Source organism: Thamnophis sirtalis, unplaced genomic scaffold (assembly GCF_051295495.1).
Source record: "Thamnophis sirtalis isolate CommonGarterSnake01/CBP01778 unplaced genomic scaffold, rThaSir2_p1.2 scaffold_5, whole genome shotgun sequence".
NCBI lineage: Eukaryota > Metazoa > Chordata > Lepidosauria > Squamata > Natricidae > Thamnophis > Thamnophis sirtalis.
Window position 1 is genome coordinate 89,603,364 of NW_028261385.1, and position 20,454 is coordinate 89,623,817.

The 20,454-nt window shown below is 41.5% G+C and overlaps 2 protein-coding genes across 2 annotated transcripts in view; one reads left to right on the forward strand and one right to left on the reverse strand.

The window, feature by feature from the left end:
- Positions 1-20,454, forward strand: part of KIAA1958 (KIAA1958 ortholog) — a 102,753-nt gene that overhangs the window by 39,005 nt on the left and 43,294 nt on the right. Inside the window, exon 3 of the mRNA XM_087716176.1 lies at positions 467-566. The gene's annotated coding sequence lies outside the window, so the exon portion shown is untranslated. The remainder of the gene's footprint in view (positions 1-466; positions 567-20,454) is intronic.
- Positions 7,963-9,682, reverse strand: LOC148045461 (2-aminoethanethiol dioxygenase-like; the record flags this gene model as incomplete). The annotated part of the gene is made up of 1 exon (XM_087717017.1): positions 7,963-9,682. A coding segment is annotated over one exon (666 nt), but the record flags the coding sequence as incomplete, so codon positions are not given.

Here is a 20,454-nt window from a genome sequence, read left to right on the forward strand (position 1 = left end):
TAATGATATTTCAATTATCATCTCTAAGGAAACTAGTGATCTAATGATTGCCAGCTGGAAACCAGGAGATTGTGAATACTAGGCCTCCCTTAGGCATGAAAGCTGATTGGGAGACTTTGGGCCAGTCACACTCACTCGGTCCAACTCACCTCACTGGTTGTTTTTGTGGGGAAAATAAAAAAGATTATTAGGTGTATTTGCCACCTCTATTTACTCATAAAAAAATATTAAAGGCAGAGTTTAAAGAAACCCTTTCTGAGTGTGCATACAAGTATAAACTGTTTTACCAAGCAATGCAGCAAACAACATCTTTTGGCCTATGTGTTCATCTTTTGTTGTTTCTTATGGAAATACAGATACCCTTTTATGATATCAAAAATAGATTTTTCACAACCAATAAAGAGCAAAATGTATGTGGGATTAATAATCTTATAGCATTTATTTATTCCTCTTCTTTTTTCTTTAGATAGATAAATGGCTGGCCTTGTGGGTAAAACTCTTTTTTATACCTGAACACATCCAAGTTCAGACCCCCAATCAACTTTAGCTTTTCTGGCTATATCTGGGTAAGTTTTTTCCTTGTGCATCTTTGTAACTTTACAGCACATCTTTTAAAATAATGTTTATCTTTAAAATTTTAACATTTCATTATCTTTCCTGGTACTACACTTGACTGTCTAGGTGCACAGTTTGAACTAGGAAAATTATTCTTGTGAATAGTCTCATAGTGGTAATATTAAAGGAATGGGCAAGCAATAGGTCTGGGATGACAAATCTATGGCACGCATGCCACAGGTGGCATTCGGAGCCATTTGTCAGGGCACGTGAGGCCTTTTGTGAAACCATTTTTCACCCTCCGCAGGCTCCAGAGGCTTTATAGGAGCCTGGGGAACACGAAAACAGCCTCCCCTGCCCCACCGGAGGCTCTCTGGAGACTTCAGGAGGTTCCCTGAAGCCTCTGGAGCGCAAAAAACTGGCCCTACAGGCAAACAGGAAATTCAGGAACGTACTTCCGGTTTGCTTGTAGGGCCGGTTGAAGCCCTCCGGAGACTTCAGGGACCTTCCGGAGGCTTCCCTGAAGGTTCCGGAGGATGAAAAAAGACCCGGAAGTCACTTCTGGTTTGTCCGTAGGGCCAGAGTACGAAAAACGACCCTACAAGCAAACCAGAAGTGACTTCCGGTTTGCTTGTAGGGTTGGCTTAAGCCCTCTGGAGCCTTCAGAAAAGCCTCCTGAAGGTCCCTGAAGGCTCCAGAGAGCTTAATCTGGCCCTACAAGCAAACCAGAAGTGACTTCTGGTTTGCTCGTAGGGTCCTTTTTTGTCCTCTGGAGCCTTCAGGGAAGCTTCCTGAAGGTCCCTGAAGGCTCTGGAGGACTAAAACCAGCCCTACGAGCAAACCGGAAGTCTGTCCCCGAACTTCTGGTTTGCCTGTAGGGCTGGTTTTTTGGTCTCCGGAGGCTTCAGGGAAGCTCCTGAAGCCTCAGGGGGAGTGCAGGAGGCTATTTTCGCCCTCCCCAGGCTCCTATAAAGCCTCTGGAGCCTGGGGAGGGTGAAAAAAGCATGTAAAAAATGGGGGGAGCTCCTGTCATGCATGCATGCACGCCGGGGGTGTGTGTGTCACACATTGCATTATGGGTGTGGCACACCTGCACACGATCCCCCTGTGCTTCCCCTACTTTTGGCACGTGAGCCAAAAAAAGGTTCGCTATCACTGCAATAGATACTTCATTCTTCCCCTTATCCTAATGTTTAGCCATTCATAGCTTTAGCTGTGAAAAAGTTCAATTATTGTATATGTACCACGATCTACTGCTCTCACAGTTCCACAACTGAAGTCTTAGGAGTATTTATTTAGAAAATAAATACCATGAGTACTTTAGAATTATAGCACTAACAATAGCACTTAGACTTATATACCGCTTCACAGTGCTTTTACAACCCTCTCTAAGTGGTTTACAGAGTCAGCTTATTGCCCCCAACAATCTGGGTCCTCATTTTACCCACATTGGAAGGATGGAAGTCAACCTTGAGCCTGGTGAGATTTGATCTGCAGGTAGCCACCAGTCAGCAGAAGTAGCCTGCAGTACTGCATTCTTAGCCACTGCACCATTGCAGCTCATAAAATTATGATAATGTTTTGGGATCATACTGAAGATAATGTGAAATGTTGCTTTTCATATTTTAACGTAAGGAATAATTTGGCCAAAAACATAAATATAGCCATGGATAATTTGCACACAGGTCCAGCATCTGGCAGAGCTTAAGGTACATGGAAGGAACTGCAATGGAGCTTTTCTGGGGATAAGGGCAGTCAGAAGACATGGCTTTTATCAATTTTGATCAATCCAGTAGTTTCATATTTTTACCAATTTATCTAAAAGATGTTGGAATGTACAGATCAGAGGTGGGTTCCTACCGGTTTGGCCTGGTTTGGCCGAGTAGGTAGTAACTTAGCCGGCCACACCCCCGAATCGGTTTTATCGGTGGTCCCGTAGGTGCCACCATCTTGCTTTTTGCTTCTGCGCATGCACAGAAACATTTTTTTACTACTGCGCATGTGCGCATCAAGCACACGCACATGTGTGAAACGTTTCCCTGAGCAAACTGGCAGTAACAGAAGCCAGAACCCACCTGTGGTACAGGTAATCCTCGACTTACAACAGTTTATTTAGTGACCGTTCAAAGTTACAGCGACACTGAAAAAAGTGACTTATGACCATTTTTTACAGTTATGACCTTTGCAACATCCTCCTGGTCGCATGATAAAAATTCAGATGCTTGGCAATTGCTTCATGCGTATGATCGTTGCTGTGCCCTGAGGTCAGGTGATCATCTTTTGTGACCTTCTGACAAGCAAAATCAAAGGGGAATCCAGAGTCACTTAGAAACCATGTTACTAACTTAACAACTGCAGGAATTCACTTAACAACTGTGCCAAAATGGTCATAAAATGAGCTAACAACAAATATCTTACTTAACAACAGAAATTTTGGGCTCAATTGTGATTGAAAGTCGAGGACTATCTGTACCAAAGCTCTTCACTTGAAAGGAATTTTAATTTAAGGTTTGAGCATTATACATTCTCCTTCATTAGATCCTGAGAATAAAAATAATCATAGGCTAGAATACTTGGAGAAATTCCTAAAATACTGGAATTTTAATTTTAACATAAATATGAACCAATTGCCAAGCATCTAAATAAAAGGTAAATCATTGTGATTTTTTTGTGAAAGATAAGACAAAAGTGGAGGCATTCATAAAAGAAATCTAGTTGAGTTTCTGCACAATTGTCAGATATATTTATGGTTTGTCTACTTTGCTTCTTTTGCTGATGAAGAATAGTTTAGTAGTAGCAGTCATTCCATCTGAAATATATTTTTGCCCACTGCATTTCTCATGAAAAGTGTACGCAACTAATTTTTAATCACATTAGATAAAACTTATATATAGTTTTTAATGTACTAATATTGTGATATCATAGTGCCTTTCATTGCTTTAGTTAAGAACCTAAGTATATTCCCGACTTAATGGCCAATGTAGAGTATATGAAGTCAGAATGAACTTAATCCAGAAAGGTTCAACAATAACAAACCTCTGCAGTTTTAAATTACAGGTTTTGTTATGCTAACATTGTTTCTAATTAGATATAAATGTTTAAGTTATAGATAGTCCTTGATTTATGACTGGTAGCTTAGTGACTGTTTGAAGTTAGCTCAGGCCTCCCTTGGGGTTATTTGCAAAATGGTGTTGAAGTTACGACAGCAAGTGGAGCAAGTTACAATGCCCCATATGCTCCATGACCGCATGTTGGTCACTTGGCAACTGGCCTGCATTTACAGCTGTTTTTAGTGTCTTACAATCGGGTTTTATTCATTTTATTATAGATTTGCTAAAAAGCAGCACTTATTGTCAGTTGTCAGCAAAACTGGCCCATAGTGAACCATGTTTTCACAATTGCAACATTTGCTTAATGAATCCCTCAAAAAATATAAAATCAGGTCAGTAATGTGGGTGACGTGGTTTACTATCCTCACAACTTATGACCGTATTGTGTTGGTTCCATCAGGGTCAAAGACTACCTGTGCCAATTGCTTTCTGTGAGTATTTCATGCTTAAAAATGTATCTGCTGGTTAGTCCTAGTGCAGTGATGGCGAACCTTTTTGGCTTGCGTGCCAAAAGCGGGGGGTGCACAGGGGGGTTGTGCACGGTTGTGACATGCATGTGCATGCTTCCTCCCTCTGCGCACATGTGTGTGTGACCAGCGCTCCCCCTGCTTTTGGCGCTCTTTTTTCGCCCTCCCCAGGCTCCAGAGGCGTTCTAGGAGCTTGGGTAAGGTGACCAGATTTTCAGATTGGCAAAGAGGGACACCTTTGACCGGGAGGTGGGGGGTGGGTGATTAAAAATTTTATACGGAGCAACAAAAATTTTCATACAACACAAAAATAGTATTGTAATATTTTTTTTATTTCAACATAACTACAATTTACAAATATAAATTGTAACTCTTGCCAAACATCAAAATTTTGATCACGTGACCATAAGGATGCTGCAATGGTCGCTAAGTGTGAAAATGGTCGCTAAGTGTGAAAAATGGTCATCAGTCACTTTTTTCAATGCCATTGTAACTTTGGTCACTATACCACCTTTCTTGCCACAGTTCTTAAGTGAATAACTGCAGCTGATAAGTTAGTAACATAAGTGAATCTGGTTTCCCCATTTGACTTTGTCAAAAGGTGATTATATGACCCCAGAACACTGAAACCATCATAAATACGAATCTGTTGCCAAACATCAAAATTTTGATCATGTGACCATGAGGATGCTGCAATGGTCGCTAAGTGTGAAAAATGGTCATCAGTCACTTTTTCAATGCCATTGTAACTTTGGTCACTAAGCCCATTATACCACCTTTCTTGCCACAGTTCTTAAGTGAATAACTGCAGCTGGTATTTTGTATTTTGGATAGAATCTTTTTTTAAATAGCCTAAGACAATTTAAAAAAAGAATCCACACAGAATAAATTGAAGTAAAACATTTCAAACTATTCTTTCTATGCACAATATATTTCAAAGTATTGTGCATAGAATTTTTAAACATGGTTTCACTTCAATTTATTTTGGATAGAATCTTTTTTTAAATAGTCTAAGACAATTTAAAAAAAGAATCCACACAGAATTTTAAAAAACCCTATGCACAATAAATAAAATATTTTAAAATACATTAAAAAAATAAAAGAAAAAAACCCAGCTCACTTACCAGCAGGCGTGCATTCCAAGTCAACCCAGAATGATGTAGATGTTAATACAAAGAACTGAGCAAATTGAAATGGTGAAATTAGTCAGGGAAATATTTTTCAAAGAAACTTTGCCACCATTTTTTGTACACGAGACCTCCAACCTCCATGCCCCTCCCCTCCGGAAAATCCAGGAAGTAACACTCGCGACCTCTCTAGCCACGTGTTTCCTGGAGCTCTATGGTACTTGGTCATTTTTTCTTATAAAAGGAGGTAAAGGGGGGGGGGAGTCCGTTTTGTTGCTTTAACGTTTTAACATCTTCAATGAAAGTACTGAGACAGAGACAGAGAGAGAGATTAGACAGGGTGACTTTTGTCTTGCCCCGGTTAGGATTTCTTAAGCAAATCCACTGGGCTTTCAACATGAAGCCAGAAAATCGGGACTTTTTAAAAATGGCCCGGGACACGGGACAAATTGTTATAAAGCGTGATTGTCCTGCTGAAATCGGGACGTCTGATCACCTTAAGCTTGGGGAGGGCAGAAACAGCCTCCTTGGGACCCCCTGAGGCCCTCCAGAGGCTTCAGGAACTTCCCTGAAGCCTCCTGAGCGCAAAAAACTGCCCCTATGGGCAAACCGGAAGTTTGGGAACAGACTTCCGGTTTGCTTGTAGGTCTGCTTTCATTCTCCAGAGCCTTCAGGAGGCTTCCCTGAATCCTCTGGAGTGCAAAAAACCGCCCCTACGGGCAAACCGGAAGTCACTTCCTGTGACGGCAAAAAATGTCCTCAAAAGAAGGCCAAACTCAGCTGGCCAGCATGCGCATGCACGCTTGTGCTGGCAAGGCAATGCCTCGTGTGTCCTGACAAATGGTTCTGCGTGCCACCTGTGGCACGCGTGCCAGAGGTTCGCCATCACGGTCCTTGTGTAACCTACTTCTGCATCTGTATAAATAGCTCCTTTTACTTGGTAAAAGAATCTCAGAAATATGTGGCCTATCATTTTGACCGTTGGAGACAAATGTGACTGCATCAGAGATGGTTGTGATATAGGGTAGCAGCCTCCAACCTTTGGGGGACTAGGGTCCAGTTCCGTGGAGAGTGGTTTTTCTGTGGACCAGAGGGGGTGTAGTTTTGTATGCTGCCTGCATTCTGCAGATGGGGCTTCCCTTATGTGGCACCATGCTAAGGATTAAGCAAATGAAAACTCCAGGCCTTAATTAAAATAATATGATGAAATGCGCTTGCTTGGAAAACAAATCAATAACTGTCCAGATTACTCTATTACCGCCGCTGTTTGGAAGCTCAACGTTGAAATCCATGGCGATCTCTTCCCACGGTCTGCTGGGGCTGGCCACTCATTGTAGTAGTCCAGGGGGTTTTCCCGGCTGGGTTTTCATTGTGGCACAAGTAGCACAGCTTTTGACATAATCTTCCACTTCCGATTTAATCTTTGGCCACCAAAATTGACGTCTGGTGAGGTGGAGTGTTTTTAGGAATCTGAAGTGGCCTTCTAGTTTCGCATCATGGCTCCGCTGTAGCACTTGCAGCCTCATCTCTGCAGGAACATATAGCTTGGACCCTTTCCAGGCTAAGCCCTCACTCACCGTTAGGATGTCCTTGTTGTTGTTGAACCACAGGTCTGTCTGGAGAGCTGCCTTCAGCTCGGTCGTCAACTTATCTTGGATCCGAGTGGTGACTATAGCTGCTTTTTGGTGAGAGGGAGATATGATGGGGTGGATGACTTTTTCCTTCTTACTGTCATATTGCGGTTTTCTCAACAGAGCATCTGCTAACGCGTTCTTTCCTGCTAGGATGTGTTTAATTTCGAATTTGAAGCTTTGGAAGTATTGTGCCCAGCGAACTTGCTTAGGGGATAACCTCCGATGAGCTAAAAGTGCTTCGAGGTTTTTATGATCAGTCCAGACCTCGAATGGTGTGTCCCCCCCTTCTAGGAGATTTCTCCAGGTGAGCATGCTCCACCTGATTGTGAATGCCTCTTTCTCCCAAATGGGCCACCTTCTTTCAGTAGGGGTGAGTTTCTTGGAGATATAAGCGCAAGGCAAGAGGTCGCCTTTTTTACTTTTTTGTAGTAGTACTGCAGCTATTGCTACATCACTGGCATCCGTCTGGATTATAAAAGATCATTCTGGGTTGGGATGTTGCAAGATGGGCTCTTGGGTAAAGAGCCGTTTTAATTTCTCAAAGGCTTTTTGACAGTCCATCGTCCACCTTAGTGGTTGGTTAGCTTTTGGCTTTGTTGGGGAAGGACCCGTCTTTAGTAACTCAGTTACTAAAGGTTCGCCATCACTGCTCTAGTCAGTATAGATGAACTGGAAGAGGAATGAATTTTCACTAGAGCAGAGTATATTAAATAATATGTAGCCAGAAGTCTGGCAAATGGAAAAAGGGGGAGCTTCAAAAGAGACTATTTCAGCAAGCTAATAATGATAAATGTCTGAAGCTGCATTATAATAAATTGGATTATTAGTCCATCTAGATCAATGTATGAATAATGACCGGTAGAAATAGCTCTTAGGAGTTTTTCATTAGGAGATACAAAAGATTGATCCCACAGACTTCTAGACACTGTTGTGCTAATGGATTGTGACATTCCTGCAAACCAAAGTGATTATCTTTTTTTTAATGAGTTTATCTTATTATGATGTGTGCATGTGAAAAAAGATTTGTGTATTCCTGTGGAGGTCACAGGGTTCACTCTACAGTCATCTGGGAAATTTCTTTCAGTTGAGGTTGGATGGTTCAGTCTTTGGGTCATGTTTTATATATTTGCCAACACTAAGTTAAAACAATCTAAAGCAAACATACTGAAATGCAAAAAATATTTTTAAAAGGAGTATACCTTATCAGTAATGAGACTCACTAAGATAAAAGTTCTGATAAGATCCACATCTCTTGCAGGAACAATGATTTCCTCTACAACAGCAGTCCTCAACCATGGACCAGAAGCAGCGGCAGCACGAGGGGGGGAGGGGATGGTTTCTCATCTACCCCATGCATACACAAATAAAGTGTTGCGTATTCTCCCTTCACTTGCATGGCCTGGTACCCAATAGGCCATGGACCAGGACCAGTCTGCAGCCTAGGCATTGGGGACTCCTGCACTATCCTGTTGTGATGTACCGTGGTTCGCCCATGAGGCCAATGTTGAGAAAAGACACGGACACAAGCTTTCTCGGGATGAGGCGACCCAGATTGGGGTCTGGGAGCCCCTTTTATTGAGATAGGACAAAGGCAGGAGGAGCAATCAGCATGTGATTTAAGACAGCCTGTCAAACTACAATTGCTAATCTACTGCTCAGGGAAGTTCTGTCTATATATGGTCATATCCTGGTCAGGATGTTTTATCTTTTGGGACTTGTTTTTTCCTGTGTGGTTCAGCGTGGCTGCACATGCCCTGTTATGCACTGGGCCATGGGTGACCGCCACACCTACACAAGGAGTTATATGACAACATCTCCTACTTTTTTCTTTTTTGTCAAAAAGACTTTTCCTCTTCGTCTGCCCCTTCATCTGACAGGGCTGTCAACAGTGCTTTTTGTTGCTGCAAAATAATTCGACCGGGAGTTTAAAAAAGAATAAAAAAGGGGGGAGTCAATCCATGATCTCAGAAATGCTGTTTTACACCCCCGAAGGAGGAGGGGGCCTTGAAAGTCCAGGCAAGACCCGGCGTTCAAACCCAGCAGAAAGTCCAGGTGGGCATCGTCCCCCTCGGCAGCCCCACCGCCGAGGTAAGCCAAGGAGGCCGTCTGTCTTCCGTCCTGGCTCAGTGGTAGACTCGGGGGCCCGGGTAAGGCTCCCCGCAACACCAGAAGTCGGGCACCTGCGGGGTCTCCAGCAGCCAGAGAGCGCACAGAGGGCCGGTTGCGGGCGGGAGGCTCTGCCCATCGGCCAGCCGGTAGTAGTGGCGGTCGCGGGCCGGGTCGTAGGGTGGCGCCAGGATGTCGAGGAAGGCGGCGGGCCCGGCACCCTCGGCCGCGATCCGGTGCAGGTTGTCCCGCTGTGGGGAGAGCAGGCAGGGTGGCGCGGAGGCCGTGTAGAGGCGGTGCGAGTAGATCAAGGCGCGCAAGCGGCTAGGGCGGCCGGGGCAGGAGGTGGCCTCGGAGGCGTCGGCGGAAGCGGCAGCGTCGGGGGCGTCCTGGGGCTCCTCGGGCTGCTCGTCGAAGCAGGCGATGTGGAGGGTGCCGTAGAGGACCTTCAGCAGCCCCTGTATGCCCGGGTGGTCATGCAGAGGGATGCAGGCGCCAGCGCGGAGCACGAAGACACCAAAGCTGAAGCACGCCGTCTCGCAGATGTGCGTGTAGCTGACGGGCGGCTTTTCCGGGGGTATGGGAAGCGGGCGATCTGCCGCTTGAGAGATTGCAATAGAGAATTTGACGATATCCTGAAGCTCCTGCAGGTGTGCAGTCTGAGCCTTCGAGAAGCCCGAGCCAGGTCAATCCACTGCAGGGTAAAAGCCTCTTGATTAAAATATGCAGCTTTAGCAATTTTTTTTTAAATTCTTTTTTTAAATTATTATTATTATTTCAATTTAAAACAAGTACAATATCTTTCTTTACATGTTATAGAAAATGTATCAGTCAGTCACAAATAAACTTTGGTACATCTCCACAGTCAACAAACATAACTCATATTAACTCAAGTATTTTAACTCAGATATTCATACATATCCCCATTGTCATATATCCATTTTCATTTGACTGTAATTATTATTTGAAAATATTAATAATAATAAAAATCTTAAACAATACATGCCCACACCGGTGGGAAAAGAAAAAGTCAAAACAAAACACAAAAACAAAAACAAAAAAGACAAAAACAAAGGAGACAAAAAGAACAAAAGACAAGGCAGGGAGGAAAAAAACAAAAAAGAAAAAAAACCACAGGTTTATATATATATATATATATATATATATATATATATATATATATATATATATATATATATATATATATATATATATATATATATATATATATATATATATATATATATATATATATATATATATATATATAGTATATCAGCTGGTTACAATACGTTTTGGTGCATCTCTTCCATTAATTCATATTATTTCAAATATCTTAACTCAAATGTTTACCATATTGACATCATTATACCTCCACTTCTAGTTAACTACAATTATTTAAACGTCTTTCAACCTTAACTATGCCAAAAAGTTAATTCATAACTACATGCTGACATTTCATTTACTTGTTTGTAAAATCCTCTATTGACATCAAATCCTCATATCCTATTTTAACTGAATATCCATCATATTTAATACCAAGAATTCCATCCTCCATGCAATATAATTTATTATCATTCTCCCTTCTTTGTAGTTGTATCATATATCATAACATTTTCCCCATATTAATTAATATTTAACTGTATATATTTTATTTTATTTTTTAGTAGTGATAATTATTGTGATTATCACAATATTGTAATATAAAGGTTATTATTTATGTGTAGCCCAAAAGTATTTCCAACCTTCCTTTCTCATATCCAATTATTATTTATCATATCAACTCCACATTATATACATTACTATCAATATCAATTATTATTCAGCTATATCTATTACAAATAAGAGTAATCAGATTTAGCTAATTTTAAATTGTATTCTTCCATCTGTCAGCCTATGTCTCTCCAATAGCAAAATCTTCTCAATCCTATTGCCATTCGTTGAATAAATTTACCAAATGTTTTTATAAGCAAGTCCAAACAGGGATATCTTCGCACCTTTTTGCTCAGAATGTCACTGATGAGATAATGATGTTGTCCCAGGCTTGTAAAACTTTTCAAGTTGACTTTAATTCTCAAGGGTGGAGTTTTCATTTCTCCTGCGCTCTGTCTCTTAAAATGAATCTTCTTTATAGCTCCCCCCCTTTCCAGCATGGCATTCCTTTCTTCCTCTGAGATAGACCAGACGTCATTTCTCACATTTTCCACTTGTATTTCAGGAACATTCAAACATTCAACGCTCTCACCTTTTCCTTCATATTTTAAAGTCAAGTAATCCAATTTTTTTTCAAATTTTTGAAATGAATCAAACAGCTTTCAAAATGCAGAAAGAAGAATCTGAAGTGAGCCCTTAGGGATATATTCCGACGCCATGTTGTGTCGTAGTTAGAATTGCAAATAAAAACACGCTGGAAGCTGTGCGTTCTTATCTGATCTTAAACACAGCCAAGCAATAAAAGTGTCAGATCGTGAAGGGCTAATTAGTAGAAGGTTAGCTTTACAACCCACTTAGAAAGATTTTGGTTTTTTTTGTGTTACTTTTTGGAACTACTTTAACTGTGAGTGTGATAATAGCACAAATGTACTATTGTTATAGTGCAGTTACAATGTTATAACTGTTGCCATATAAATAGAAGCTTCTTGGCAGTGGAGTTCCTCAGGCCTGCCTTTGCTTGTCCTAAGTTATATGTGGTTCAGGAGCGGTCCCGCTCTATGGCACATGCGGCGCCAGGGCTTCGGCAGGGCTTTCGCGCTTGCCTCACCGGCCATGAAGCTCACCGCATATCACTGTTCAGGAGTTCATGATCACCATGGCAAACATTTCAAGGTTAATTGAGGCCCAAATTAGCTGGGGGAGGTGGAGCAGGGGAGAGATGATCCACTAGATCTGGTTTTGTCTTGAAGCAGTGGTTAACATGATTTGAAGTTGGGGGATGTTGTCCTCAACCCATTGCCATGGATAGATGGTCCCCTGCTTTGAGATTTTCCAGGGCTGCCCTCCAATCAAAGAAGGGGATTGGTTGAACTGGTCTATCCCAGGCATGTGATGGACCCAGTGGGATCCAGAGGAAACCTAGGTAGTTTCTGAAGTTTTAATGCATGGTTTGATGGAGTCCTTAATTGTTGCTTGGAATGAATAAGCAACGATGGCTTTGGATTAGTTTGTGCTATGTGGATTCTCTATGCATGAGGGTTTTAGAAGGCCTCTTGGTTTTCAGAGAAACACCAGGAGATGAAGTAGCATAAGAAACCCCTAAAGGAGGAAGATGAAGAGCAAGTCCAACTGACACAGGTAAGAGGGGACTTCCTTTTGGTGATAAAACATGTATATTTCTCTGTCCTTTTTCCATCCATGAACAACTGCCTGGGAATCCTCTTTCAGGTAACGCAGGGCCTTCTAGTAAGGAGAGATTAGATGACTAATTGCGGAGTCACTGTGAGAATTTTGTTGAATATCTGTTAGATTAAGTGTTTTAGATTCACTTTAATCTAGATTCACTAAAGTCACTCACATGACTTTAAACATGCTGATTCACTGTAGGTGATTGAGCCAGTTTTGTCAATTATGTGAATTGAGTTTAATCTGGTGACTCCCAAGCAAGTTGACAGAATCCTTGGGACTCTTGACCTCTACCACCTGTTTGTTAGGTCTATGTCCATTCCATTGGTCAGGTCCTCTTAGGAAGTGATACGTAACTGGATTCAAGAAGTGATGTATGGTATTTTAACCTGTCTTGGAGGAGGTGGCGCAGTGGTTAGAGTGCAGTACTGCAGCCACTTAAGCTGACTGTTAGCTGCAGTTCAGCGGTTCAAATCTCACTGGCTCAGGGTTGACTCAGCCTTCCATCCTTCCGAGGTGGGTAAAATGAGGACCCAGACTGTGGGGGCAATATGCTGACTCTGTTAACCGCTTGGAGAGGGCTGAAAGCCCTATGAAGCGGTATATAAGTCTAACTGCTATTGCTACTGCTAATTGATGGTTTCCCTCCCCTCAGCTGATCATCTATTAACTCAACACTATTGAACAACTTACATCCAGCATTCTCTTGCTGAGGTTAAGATTATTTAGAAGGTGGTAGATTTGCAGCTTTAATGGTTCCAGAGGAAGTGGATAGTTGGGGCTATTTCAATCAGGTTTCAGGCTAGACTATAGTAGTCACCACTTTAAAGCCCTGCCACCAGGGCCTGAGCGGCCATGATTCCCCCCTCCCCAGCCAGCCAGCCCACCCAGCCCATTCCTCCCCCTGCCACCGCTGTGTCCAACAGGCCAGGTGTCTCGCATTGATGTCCGCCATAAACACGAGACGCCTGGCCTGTTGGACACAGCGGTGGAGGGGGGAGGAATGGGCTGGGTGGGCTGGCTGGCTGGGGAGGGGGGAATCATGGCCGCTCAGGCCCTGGCGGCAGGGCTTTAAAGTGGCGGCAGGCACCAGCGGCAGGACTTTAAAGTCCCGGTGCCGTGTCCGCCATAGAGCAGGTCCCAGTCCTGCTCTATGGCGGACGCGGCGCCGGGGCTTCGGCGGGGCTTTCGCACTTGCCTCACCGGCCATGAAGCTCACCGCACACCGATCATGCTTATGGATTAACTCTTCAGTCTTCATTTCTATTGTGGTCCTCCTTGATCTCCAGGGAATCTCAGTATAATCAGTCATGATATCCTTCTGGCTCCGCTAAGGGTATTGGAATTGTAAGGAAGCACGATTCCTTAATAATTCTTCTTTTCTTTCTGGGGTCAGGTCCAGGCAGTATTGATGTGAGTCTAGCTCTAGCCCCAGGGTTCACCCCTTTTTTTCTGATCCTCTTTAACATCTAAATAAAACTACTGGAGAAGGTCATCTGGCAGGATGGCTTTAAATATCCCCACTATACTGATGATATTTAGGTTTCTCCCCGAGGCTTCCCTAGTGATGCCATCAAGGTATTTTTTCAGTGCTCGGAGGCTATGTGGGTCTGGGTAGGGCTTAGCTCTGAAAAGACTCATAGTTCCAGGTTTTAGGGTCCCCCACCAGGCTAGGCCCAAGAACAACATGTAACAATTCATTCAGAATTCAGTTCTTTATTTGTTTACCCATAGCAGATAGAATCTTGCCAGGATGAACCCGTATTATTCCCAGCCTAAGAAATATACTCTGGGAGATTCTAGGGAATGGCTATTCTTGCTCTTTTCCTCTGTCTCCTATCCAATCTGGGCTCTGCTGCCTTGTATTCCTTCTCTTTTCTGGAATTTGCTTCTTCCTTCCTGGGAATCTGCCTTTTCACTATAGTCTGCCACCCCAGCTCCCCTTCCATAGGCACCGTCTCTTACACCCCCTGAATCTAGTAAGTATTAACTCTGGATGGAGGAACTCTCTCCCAGGTACTATTATTGTGTAGTATTGAAGTCCTTTTGTACTCATGGCTCCTGCTCAAGAAGCAGATGGTAGGTACTGTACCCATGAAGACCTTTGCACAATTAAATCTTGTACAATAGTTGCACTCATTCCAGTATCAGGAGGAACTGCTTACTAATACTCATGCCTCACTTCCTGACCAAACTATTGCTAATGTGCAATGTGCCTGCTTAGCAGGGCATTTAGAAGCTTTATTTGATCCAGAATATAATATCATGTGCACTATTGGATGCTTTACTGTAGAGGTGGGGAACTATACTCCCTTTATGACTTGTAGACTTCAGCCCTCAGAATTCCTGAGCAAGTATGGATGGGTCAGGAATTCTGGGAATTGAAGTCCACCATTAATAAAAGGACCATAGTTCCTCACTCTTGCTTTACTGTATGCCCACATGATATCACAGTTATGTGAATTGAACTGGCTCTTGGTAGGTTCTAAAATGAAATCCAAGGTACCGTTTCTTATTTTTAAAGCCCTACAAACAGGATTACTTGTGGGGTAGGTCACCTTTCACCAATGGTTTCTGAATGTCACACCAGATTAGATAGAGTGAGTGTGCCCTTGGCTCTATTGGCCCTAAAAATAATGCCTTATCTGTCATGACATTTGTCTTGTGGAATAGTCTATCCCTGAGATACAGACAGCCCTTGCCATTTTGGCTTTTCAGAAGGCCATGAAGATCTGATTATTCCTTCATGCTTTGGGGCCAGTATGTTAATAGGGCCCTGACATGGGTCTGGATGTGTTTGACTGATTGTTATTCTGATTTGTTTATAAGTTTTCTTTTAGTTTTTAGTGAATTAGGTTTTTCTTTTTCTTTTCTTTGTTCACCAGTTTGTTTGATAGATGGGCAACTAATTTGTTTAATAATAATGATGATGATGATGATAATAATAATAATAATAATAATAATAATAATAATAATAATAATAAAAAAAAGATCAGGGAATGAGATCTACGGAATGGTTAATATCAAGCGAGGAATTTTCCAGGGTGATTCACTTTCACCTCTTCTCTTCATCATCGCAATGATCCCACTATCAGTAATCTTAAAAAAAATGAAATTAGGCTACCAAACAGCCAAAGAAGCTGAAAAGATTTCGCATTTACTATATATGGATGATTTGAAACTCTATGGAAAGTCAGAAATAGAAATCCAATCATTGACAAACACAGTCCGAGTATTCAGCACCGATATTTCAATGCAGTTTGGCATGGAAAAATGCTCCACTGTATCCATAAAAAGGGGCAAAATCACTGCATGTGAGGGAATTGAAATGCCCAATGGCCAATTAATTAAATGCAAAGAAAATGAAGCCTACAAATACTTAGGCATTCTGCAGTTGGATAACATCAAGCATGGAGAAGTAAAAACTATTGTCAGGCGAGAGTACACCAACAGAGTTAGGAAAATTTTGAAATCTAAATTGAATGGTGGAAATACAATCAAGGTCATAAATACCTGGGCAATACCAGTTATAAGATACACAGCTGGTATAGTTAACTGGACACAAGCTGATTTGGACCTTTTGGACCGAAAAACCAGGAAACTAATGACAATGCACTACAGTTTACATCCACGTGGTGATACTGATAGACTATATCTGCCCCGAAAATCAGGCGGCAGAGGATTATTACAAGTGAAGCAAACAGTTGAAGAAGAAAAACATGCACTGGCTGATTATTTAAAAGAAAGTCAAGAACATCTATTAATCGAAGTAAAGAACAAAAATCTACTGAAGGCCCAACAGACGAAACAAGAATACAGAAAAGATGTGACAAATCAAGAATGGAGAGTTGGCAGAACAAAGCACTGCATGGCCAATTTCTGAAAAAATAAAAGATAAAGTGGACAGTGAACAAACTTGGTTATGGTTAACAACAGGTACATAAAAGAAAGAAACAGAGTCACTAATCCTGGCTGCGCAAGAACAAGCTATCCGCACAAATGCCATCAAGGCCAAAATCGAAAAATCCTCTGATGATGCCAAATGCAGACTTTGCAAAGAAGCTGATGAAACTGTTGCTCACATACTCAGCTGCTGTAAAAAAATCGCGCAGACTGATTATAAATTGCGGCACAATTCAGTAGCACAAATGATCCATTGGAATTTGTGCAAAAATTATAATATTAAAACAGCAACAAACTGGTGGAAACATCAGCCTGAAAAAGTCACCGAAAATCAGATGGTCAAGATCTTGTGGGATTTCCGTATACAAACCGACAAAATACTGGTGCATAATACACCAGACATCACACTGGTTGAGAAAAATAAGGTCACAATCATAGACATCGCAATACCAGGTGATAGCAGGGTCGCCGAGAAGGAACATGAAAAAATCGCAAGATACCAGGACTTAAAAATCGAAATTCAACGACTATGGCACAAACCAGCAGTGATAATTCCAGTGGTAATTGGCACACTGGGTGCTATTCCAAAAGCACTGGAATTACATTTAAAACAGTTAAAAATTGACAAAATCACCATCAGTCAAATGCAAAAAGCCGCACTGCTTGGATCTGCACGCATATTACGAAAATACGTTACGACGTCCTAGGCCCCTGGGTGGGGCCCGACTAGTAACCAATGCCAAATCCGGCGAAACAACTGGCCGCTGTGATACAATTGTATAATAATAATAATAACTCCGCCGTTGCCGGTCCCAAGCCCGGATGAGAAAGGAGGAGGGTTGGGGTCAGGTTGGCATCTGGTCCCGTAAACCCCCCCCCGCCAACCCATACAATATGGTGAAAAAAACAAATAAGAATTCCATACCGCATCGGTCGTCGCGCGGGTTAACAAGGGCTGCGGCAGATGTTGGGGTCCCTGGACATCCGTCAACAAGTGGGCTACAAGTGGACCAGCCAACAAAACGACAAAAATATAGTGCAGATGAAAACCGTGCCATAATGGCCTGTTACTACAACTCAGAGCCAGAAAAAAGAGGCTATTTAAAGCAAATGTATGAATTATGGAAACAACAATATCCAGATTCAAATGTTAGTGAACAACAACTAGCAGATCAAAGGCGATTTATTATACGGAATAAAGTGTTTAGTGAAGTTGAACATGAGGAAATTCAGGCAAATTGCAAAACCCAAAAAACAATATCACAAGCGGAAATAACTGATATTCAAGACACAACTAAAGACATTATAGTAGAACTCCCAGAAGAAGCTCTCGGGGAGGAAATAACATCACCACCACTAGAACCAGTTATCACTGAACCAACTGATGAACTAACTCAAAAACAAAAAGAATTGAAGGATAAGATCATGGAGCATTTTCTGCTTAATGAGGAAAGGCAACGTTTACCATCACTAAAAACTGTGCCTAAGAAAATTTTGGCCCCTATCATGAAAATGGTTAATGCAGTGTTTTCAACAATTGAACTGGGATCCATCTTGGAAACAAACCAGTTAATGTACAGCGCAGCTGTAATAGTCACTAATGAACTAGGCATTCAAATTAAAGTACCTAGTCACACAACAGAAAAAGCATCAAAGCCAAAGTGGAAAATCCGTTTAGAACAAAAAATCAAAAAATTAAGAGCAGATGCTAGTAACTTAAAGAACATGCATGAGCAGCGGCTTAAAAACAACAAAATCATAGATCAGCTAATCAGAAGATATAGATTGGATACAAGAAACATCAATGAAGCTGTAGAGATTGTAAAACAGCAGATAACAGCAACAGCTAGAAAAATTGAAAGATATGAGGCACGAATCATCCAATATAAACAAAATCAGCAATTTCGATCAGACCAACGGCGTTTTTTATCAAAGTCTTAATGTGAATGGTGACACCAAAAGTGAAAAACCAGAAAAACAGGCCACAGTTGAATTCTGGAAAGAATTGTGGGAAAATGCAAAGGACTACAACAAGGAAGCAAAGTGGATACATGACTTTGAGAAAAGCATTGGCAACACCAGACATCACACTGGTTGAGAAAAATAAGGTCACAATCATAGACATCGCAATACCAGGTGATAGCAGGGTTGCCGAGAAGGAACATGAAAAAATCGCAAGATACCAGGACTTAAAAATCGAAATTCAACGACTATGGCACAAACCAGCAGTGATAATTCCAGTGGTAATTGGCACACTGGGTGCTATTCCAAAAGCACTGGAATTACATTTAAAACAGTTAAAAATTGACAAAATCACCATCAGTCAAATGCAAAAAGCCACACTGCTTGGATCTGCACGCATATTACAAAAATACGTTACGATGTCCTAGGCCCCTGGGTGGGGCCCGACTAGTAACCAATGCCAAATCCGGTGAAACAACTGGCCGCTGTGATGCAATTGCATAATAATAATAATAATAATAATAATAATAATAATAAGAAGAAGAAGAAGAAGAAGAAGAAGAAGAAGAAGAAGAAGAAGAAGAAGAAGAAGAAGAAGAAGAAGAAGAAGAAGAAGAAGAAGAAGAAGAAGAAGAAGAAGAAGAAGAAGAAGAAGAAGAAGAAGAAGAAGAAGAAGAAGAAGAAGAAGAAGAAGAAGAAGAAGAAGAAGAAGAAGAAGATGATGATGATGATGATGATATTTTTCTGGTCATCTGACACGATAGGAATTCATTCCTAGCAAACAAATAGCCCATATGTTACTGGGTTTATTTGGTACCTGACTGGGAAAAGATTTAATATTGCACTACTGGACTTATTTTTTTAAAGGCCAGAGAACATTTGAAACTCTATAAAGAAAAATAATAACCAGAATCATAAAAAAAATTCTGCTAGATTTTGAACTAGTAACCTTTTGATTTTTAAGGGAAGAGAATATAACCTTTTTGCTGTTACAACATCTGGGATGAGAATAGCTCTGAAATAGTAAACATTGACTCAGTTGAAAGGGCATTTCTATTTCTTTAAAACTTCCAATGATATGCTGGGCTTAGCTTTCAAGATAGTAAAACAGGCTATGTGAAATAGATAGGAATGCTTAAGGAGACATGAAATAGAAACATGGACGTGGAGCAGAAAAACATTTCCTGAAGTCACTGAGAATGTGACTTCATTTGAAGTTCATTTCTTCCTCCAAAAACAGTTGCTAGTCAGTTATAGTACAGTTAAGCCCTCAGAAATTCTTAAAACTATTAAAGAAAGCTCTGGCTTACTGTCCTAAGGCAGAATGCCCAACAATTGAGGTGCCGCTATAAAGAATAACTTGTCTCCACTAATTAGATATCCATCTCAGTTATGGCATGGAAAAGACTAGTCTGGCAGATATTAGGGTGCTTTTTCTACACACTTTCTCTCCATATACTGTATATGATTATTATTAGGGTATTTTTTCTACATTATCCCTCCATATATGTGATTATTATTAGGGTGACTTTTCTACATTATCCCTCCATATAGGTGATTATTATTTTGATTATTCATTCATTTTGTTTTTTTCAGACATAAAAAAAGCTAAGTTCCTAGACATACAATAGTTCTTCCCCCTTCAAAAGAACTAATGGTAGCATTTTTGGAGGGACATTTAATGACCCTGTAATCCCTTGCATCAGGGTGAAGTTGGGGCAACTGAATGGAGCTGAGTGTTTACTGGCCAGATGCCTTTCCTGTCGCCAATGCGGAGTTCGCTGTAGATATTTTCCCATTGTTCCCAGAGAGAAATATCTGCTGCTACTACGATTGAACCCACAGCCTTCTGACCCACAACCTTCTGACCCACAGCCTTCTGACCCACAACCTTCTAAGAGCCAAGGTGGCGCAGTGGTTAAATGCAGCACTGCAGGCTACTGCTAGATCAGCAGGTCAGCGGTTCAAATCTCACCGGCTCAGGGTTGACTCAGCCTTCCATCCTTCCGAGGTGGGTAAAATGAGGACCCAGATTGTTGGGGGCAATATGCTGACTCTCTGTAAACCGCTTAGAGAGGCCTGAAAGGCCTATGAAGCGGTATATAAGTCTACTGCTATTGTGAGGTGAGAAATCCACCTCTAGGCCACTGCACCACTCCAATGATAGCAATCTTATGTGACATATGTGTGTGTGTGTGTATGTGTATGTATATGTATATGTATGTGCATGTATATATGTATATGTATATAT